The sequence below is a fragment of the Myotis davidii genome, unplaced genomic scaffold (assembly GCF_000327345.1).
Source record: "Myotis davidii unplaced genomic scaffold, ASM32734v1 scaffold93, whole genome shotgun sequence".
Taxonomy (NCBI): Eukaryota; Metazoa; Chordata; class Mammalia; order Chiroptera; family Vespertilionidae; genus Myotis; species Myotis davidii.
In genome coordinates, this window is record NW_006292095.1 from 6,944,337 (window position 1) to 6,952,012 (window position 7,676).

Here is a 7,676-nt window from a genome sequence, read left to right on the forward strand (position 1 = left end):
CAAGGGCATGTACCTGGGTTGCGGGCACATCCCCAGTAGGAGATGTGCAGGAGGCAGCTGGTCAATGTTTCTCTCTCATCGATGTTTCTAACTCTCTATCTCTCTCCCTTCCTCTCTGTAAAAAATCAATAAAATATATTTAAAAAAAAAAAGATGTGCAGACCACCTGACAGGCATTGGCAGACATCTCCACCCCGGGAGACCCTGGTTGTGCAAGGTTATATGCACGTTTACACTTCCCTTTTCCATCCTTCTCTTTCTCAGCTCTCTGCTCTCCATCCTTCTCTTTCTCAGCTCTCTGCTCTCCATCCTTCTATTCCTCAGCTCTCTGCTATCGTTCTGCCTTCCTTTCCACAACAACACAGATGGTGGTAATCACTACTGCATGCGCTACTGCTGAGACAAGGAGCTGGAAATACTGGTGCACAGATATAGGTAGTATCAACTCATAAATAAGTGAAATTCCAAATATCTCAAGTGTTGGGAGCGGGAATGCTTGCCTGCATTAAGACGATGCTATAAATGCTTGCCAGGGCCCTATAATAGCCCATTCCATGTGTGGTTGAAACACCCTGCATATGCATTTATAATATAAAATATAGAAAACCGAGCTTTTTCCCCTGCTCCCAGCTCAGAATTTGTGTTTTAAACCACCCTCTAGCCCAGTGGTTGTCAACCTTCCTAATACCGCAACCCTTTAATACAGTTCCTCATGTTGTGGTGACCCCCAACCATAAAATTATTTTCGTTGCTACTTCATAACAGTCATTTTGCTACTGTTATGAATCGTAATGTAAATATCTGATATGCAGGATGTATTTTCATTGTTATAAATTGAATATAATTAAAGCATAGTGATTAATCACAAAAACAATATGTAATTATGTATGTGTTTTCCGATGGTCTTAGGCGACCCCTGTGAAAGGGCTGTTCGACTCCAAAAGGGGTTGCGACCCACAGGTTGAGAACCGCTGCTCTAGCCCCAGTTGCTCCTCAGAATTAGAATAGCCCTCTTTAATGTTTGCCAGCCTGACTGGAAATTTATTCCTAAAACTCATACATGATTAACCTGAAAGAGTGATGTGATGGCAAAGGGAGAATGGGGAGTGCGCTAAGGTGAATAGTGCCCCCTGCAATTTCACGTCCACACGGAGCCTGTGCATGTGACCTGATCTGGAAATAAGGTCTTTACATGAGGCCACACTGAATCAGGGTTGGCCCTGATCCAGTGACTTGTGTCCTTATATCAGGGGTCCTCAAACCTTTTAAACAGGGGGCCAGATCACTGTCCCTCAGACCGTTGGAGGGCCAGACTATAGTTTAAAAAAAAACTATGAACAAATTCCTATGCACACTGCACATATCTTATTTTGAAGTAAAAAAACAAAACGGGAATGAATACAATATTTGTATTTGCATGTGGCCCGCGGGCCGTAGTTAGAGGACCCCTGCCTTATAAGAAGAGAGAAATTCAGCCCAGCCAGAATGGCTCCGGGGTTGAGCGTCAACTATGAGCCAGGAGGTCATGGTTCGACACCCGGTCAGGTCACATGCCGGGTCGCAGGTTGGATCTCCGTTATGGGGCATGCAGGAGGCAGCCGATTAATGATTCTCTCTCATCACTGATGTTTCTATCTCTCTCTCCCTCTCCCTTTCTCTCTGAAATGAATAAAAAAATATATTTTTTAAAAAAGAAGAGAGGAATTCAGACACACAGAGAGGAGAGTACCATGTGAAGACAGAGGTATAGATTGGAGTGATGTGTCTACGCCGAGGGACACCACATACTGCCGACAACCCCTGAAGCTAGGAGAGAGGCATGGAGAAATTGTCTCCCAGAGCCCACAGGAAGAACCAATCCTGCCTCCATCCTGATTTCTGACTTCTGGCGTCCGGAACTGTGAGAGAATACATTTTGTTATTGTGTTAGGCTATCTAGTTTGTAGTAATTTGTCACAGTAGCCCTAGGTAACTAATAGAGAAAGTGAATCCCTACAGTTTGGAAATCTGACAGGAGGGTCGGTACCAGAAAAGAAGTTATAGTGTGTCCTCTCTCCCCTGTTCAATATCTCTCCCAAATATGTTGCACTGACACTGGTTTGTGTGGCCACTGGAAGTTTTCACATCCTGTTCTACTCCTATGGTGACAGCTGAAAAGCACCCTCAGAAGCTAATGAAGATGGAAAATGAGTTGAGTGAACAGGCAGAACTCATTTGCCTTCAAGAACAGAGGCAAGAAGTGTGGAGGGATGTGCAAAGAGCTGTTTCCAAGCTTCAACCCGGTAAAACCTTTCCCACGTGGCTGAACAGATAGGAATGCTGCTTCCCAGAGGTCAGCCCATGTCCCCCAGGAATCCCCTCTTCCATTCACAGCCCTGAAGAGCCCTGAAGTCCTGGAATTCCTAATCCCCTGCAGCCTCTGGAAAGCTGCTTCAGAGAGAGCGAGCGAGAGCGCGAGTGAGTAGAGGTGTAGGTAGGGGTGTGTGTATGCATGCATGCACATGCATGGATGCATTTACACACTAAGGTATAATTTCTCTTCTCGCGATTATCTTACCAGATTGCACATCCTTTATACTGCTCTCCTATATCTTATTAGTTATGTCTTCAAAGAGCAGTGGAGGATGTTTTCCTCATTTGCTAGCACCAGAATGAGAGAAAAACAATGCCAGTCTAATGGATTTCGGTTTTGTCTGAGGTAGGCCTTCGTATAATCTCAAATATTCATCAATATAGAAAGCTAGTTTTCATTCACAGCCAACAAATATTTACTGAGCCCCTGGATTTAAAAGCAGCCTCTTATTTTCTGGAGACACAGCAATAGAAAAATAAAGGGAAATGTCCCTCACGAACCTTATATTCTAGTGGAGTAGACAGACCATAAGCAGAGTAAATATAGTAGTATGCTTATGATAAGAGCTAAGGAGAAATTATACAGCAGAGGAGGGAGCTTGAAAGTATATGCAAGGGGTGGGTTAGTGACACTGTCAATCAAGTGTCCAGAGCAGGCCTCACTGAGCAGGTGATATTTGAGCAAGCATAAAGGGAGGGATGAAGCAATTTATTAGCTGGAGAAGAATGTTCTAGCAGAGAGGCCATCCTGTGCTAAGGCCCTGGGGTACAAGCATGACTGGCTCACCTGAGGAGTGAGGAGGCCAGTGTGGCTATAAGGAGGTCAGAAGAAGAGGAGCAGAAGATGAGGTCAGAGAGAGCAGCAGGCCAGATTACATTAGACCACATTAGGCACCAGGAGAACGGAGACTTTTACCCTGAATGCTTCAAGGAGCTGTTTAAAGATTTTAAACACAGTTAGCCCTTAAATGGCTGCAAGACCTTTGGTAGGTCATTGATCTGAGCATCAGTTTTCTTGCCTTTAAAATTCAAAGGCTGTGCCAGGTAAATATCAAAGTTGTCTTCCAGCTGTAAAAATTGATCCCTAGACATGTGAGAATGTGACGTTCCCACAGGCAGGTAGCTAATAAAAACGTGACCTTCCTCATCCTCTCTCTGCAAAGTTGACAGCGGCGACCCGGCTGAGGCTTGGAAGGAAGCCTGGCTGTTCGCGCAGCCAGTGTGACATAGGCGAGACATTTTTATGCGTGAGCGTTTGGGAACGGGGATTTTGAGAGATGGGTAGTGACTGTAGTGAACTGCTGATGCCCAAATTAGACTCCCAGGAGCGCTTAGGGTGTCCCTTAAATGAGGCTGACACGTTCACCTGTGCACCGAACGCCCTGCTGCCTGGCACCTGCTCAGGAACAAGGCGGTGGCAAAGGAAAAAACAATCAAATATCTTTCTCTTTCACATTAAATAAAAATCTAAAAAAATAATAAGCATTTCCTTTCTAATCATTTCAAATCATGCATGGAATATTCGCTTTAATGTTCGTCCATTTGCTTCATTTCGCTGAACCATTAGAGCCTTGAACAGTGTCCGCCCAGCACACTTTCTGTCCACATAGGCTAGTGTGTGTGTCTTTTCGCTCCCCTTTATTTCTTCTGCTCCTTCATCTGCTCAACTGTGAAATCCCACAGCAACTTTAGCTAAAACGTGAAGCAGAGGCTTCTTTTGTTTATTTGACTTTTTAGAATATCTCTTCTTCTCAGTGAATAAACCAGAGCTCGAAGGACAGTCCCCGCTTCCCAGAGAAAAGCCCCGCTGTGCAATGCTCACTCAGGCTGTGTTTATAGACTCGCAGGTCTACTAAGCATTCCTGTTATTCCTGACTCGCCAAGCCTCCGCCAGTACTGCCTTAGGATTACTGGCCTCTCAGAACATCTTTAACAGTGACTGGAAGATTCAGGAAGCCTTCCTCTTATCAGAGTGTCCTATTGCCGACACTTATATCCAAAGACTATGGCAGAAAGGCCAGAAAACATGTGAAAAATAAAATCCACAGGGACTCTAGATACTTCACTGAGAAGAGAGAATAACAGGTCGCAGATGTGTGGCTTCAGCCCCTTTTACATCATGTGAGCACAGTGCCCGAAACCTGAGGAAGGCTCACTGATGTTCCATGAGCCAGGGAAGAACGAGCACACGCACACACCGCGGAATGTGGACACTCCTCCCTGGACACTCACTCACATGGCCTTGCTGGTTAGAGCTCAGATCGGTCCATAAACCACGTGGACATCAGCGTGCCCCAGGTGACTGGCGGAGGACACAGAGGGTGCCACCTACATGATCGGCGGCCACCAAAGCAAGAACACGGACCAAATCCTACCCAGGCTGCCTAGCAAGAGCTTAGTGTCCACAAGAAAGTAGACAAGAGGCAATTTCCTCTTCCAACTTAGTGCCCTCACTATTTCTTCACCAGCTTTATCATTTGGGTCCAGAGGGCAAGGATGCCAGACACAGGCTCTCACTCCACACGATGAGCACGCAGGACTCTGCCCTCCCTCATGGGAACAGGCCTGTCCCTGGTGCCTCTCACCTCGGCAGCAGGGACTCCCTCCGGCGGCCGGCAGTGCAGCACAATCATGCCTTCGATGGGAACCTCCCTTCCCTGTGGGTCTTGTTCGAAGTTCTTCCGTAAATCTGCAAAGAAGTGGGAGATATAGGACACTTAGCTCCAGGGCCAGAAGTACTCACATTTGCTCCAAATACAGTAAAATCATGAGCTTACTGTCACGACCTAGATACACACACACAAAACCCATTGTTTCAGGAGTTCCAGAATGCGAGAATCATTTCCCTAAATATGCACAAGCACATTTAAAATAAACCTTAACAAAACTGTGCTTAATGCTCGATATTGATGAGAGGATAAAAGATTTACTGGGGAGCTGGAAAAACAAAACTCATTTCAGGAGACTTTGCCAGCATTATCTGCTTAGCAACAGATGAAACACTTGGCCCAATAAATTGCCATCCACGGCTATTATGCAGCTGAGATGTGTGTGATATTTTTTTTTTAACTAAAGAATACATTATTAATCTATAACCTCTGGCATTTCCTTAACCCTCTAGGGGGCTCTAGAAGATGATAATAGAGTGTGATTACCTATTAGTCTTTTATTTGTAACCAGGGAGAAGGGGCCACATTGAACCACAATAAAATCTATACTCCAGCCAACCAAACACATAATTAAAAATGCAGTGCCCTCTATTCAAACACAAGTGCTGGGTATCTGTGTAGTGCCCTTCCCGGAGGCTCCAGGCACTCGGCAAACAAGCGGCACTGCTAACCTTTACACGTGGAAGGGAAACGCGTGGAGAGGCTAATTGGCTGGCCAGCGGTCACAGAGCATCGCTGCCAGTGAGAAGTTCACCAAGCTTCCGGACATGCGGTCTGACTGCGCACCCGCAAAGCTTTCTCAGGGAAAAGGACACATGGGCAGTTCAGAAATAGCTTCATTTGCATGGCTTTCCACTTGAGCAGATGCTTCATGAACAACAGGGGGACTTGACCTTTGCTTCCATCGAGGTGTCATAACAACACTTGAACGGTTTTACAGCACCAGCTGAATACTTGCAGTCACTTGAAAGCCCAGCAGAGGAGCGCACAGACAGTTTTACAAGTCCTCCTCCATGTAAATGATCCCCCCTCCCGCCCTGACAATGTATTTTTTTCTTCAATTGAGTATCTCAAATTACAGGCTGTGGATTTATTGATTTAATTTTCTTCAGTGCTTACAATAACATGAAATATGTTCCCTGTACAGAGCGGAGCTCCGGAATCAGTTACATCTTTATAAATTTTATAAATACATTAAACTCACTTTTAGCAAGTCAAAAACACGCAATGAATAACAAGCACAGCAATCCATGTATTCACTTGCTTTTGAATTTTACTCTTAATGTTTTCCCTCCCAGAGGCAACCAATGTCTTCTGTCAGTGGTGCTGTACATTCCGAGATCTGCATGAGTGTATAGGAGGCAAAAGATTCTCAAAAAGGCTTGTATTGCAGGTAGATCCATCTTCTTATTTCTCTGTTGTCCCCAAATGGTAAGGCCGGCTCCCTTCTTGTTGGGGGCCAGATGTAAGCTGGCAAGGTCCTTGCACCTGAAGGGGCTAGCAAGGCTGGAACCCTTACCCTCACAGTTTTCCCAGACTTGTTTGGATGGTGATTATCAGTAGAATGAGAGCAACATTTGTAGAATGAGAACAGTCTTTCATAGCTTACTAAGAAGTCTGTAACTATTTCCTGGGATATGCTGTACTGAGAACTTGTCCTTCTGCTGTGTCTCTCCCTTAGAGATTAAGAGGAACAAAGAATAGATTCCTCTTGACAGACCTCCTATTCAGTGTGTTGTGTATAAATAGGATTGTGTGGCTAATAAAGTTGCTTCAGTCTGTTGAAGGTCCGTATATTGTCACAGACTTTATGATTCAGAATTTCTGGTTTTAAGTGCGATGAAGGTCACATAACTGATGACAAAACTGTGAATGAAGGGATTGTGCATAAAATCCAGATTAAAAAAAAATCTCACGTTTCCTCCACAATATTACCACAAACTCTCCTTTGCTCTCCCAACAAGAGATCTTTGAGTCAAAAATCCCTTTTCCACATGACTCATTGATTTATCAGAAATATATAGAAATTAGTCGAAATTAGAGAGAGTGAGTGACTAACACAAGACATCCGTTTGCTAATGGAAAGGGTTGTGTTTTTATGATGAATTTTGTATGCTGTGTTTGTCACTTTTTTCTTTTCTTTGATTGCATGGTTTCTTAAAGGACGTCTTGCTCAGGGGTGCTAAATAAAGATTGCAGGTTGACAAAGCCAGGTAATCTGTAATTAACCAGATGAAGCATAGAAAACCAATTGTTCAATAAACAGATAATAACTAGTAAATCCTATCTAATAAAAGAGAAACATGGTAATTGGCGTACGACCGCTACCCTTCCCATTGACTAATCAGCAAGATATGCAAATTAACCCTGTGACTGTCTCTGGTTTAACTTGCTTGGGTCCTTTATTTTATAGGTGCTGATAGTTGATCTCTGTGCGGACAAGTTCTTACAGGAGGTGAGTGACAAAGGAGGTGATTACATAATGTTTGGGGATAATTAGACAGGAAATATGTGAAAGTACTTAGAGAAGATGAGTCAGGCACGACTTTGAGTTCCTACACATACTTGACCCGGCACTGTGGCTGATCATACACAGTTGACCTGAACCGTTTGGCTTGGGCTTAGCTGTTTATCCCAAAGAAGGAAGGGGGAAAA

General features: G+C 44.4%; 1 protein-coding gene across 1 annotated transcript in view; it reads right to left on the reverse strand.

Annotated features, from left to right (window-relative positions):
- UNC5D (unc-5 netrin receptor D) overlaps positions 1 to 7,676 on the reverse strand; it is a 228,518-nt gene that overhangs the window by 181,432 nt on the left and 39,410 nt on the right. Inside the window, exon 4 of the mRNA XM_015565272.1 lies at positions 4,938 to 5,041. Coding sequence (XP_015420758.1) covers positions 4,938 to 5,041 — 104 coding nt within the window. The remainder of the gene's footprint in view (positions 1 to 4,937; positions 5,042 to 7,676) is intronic.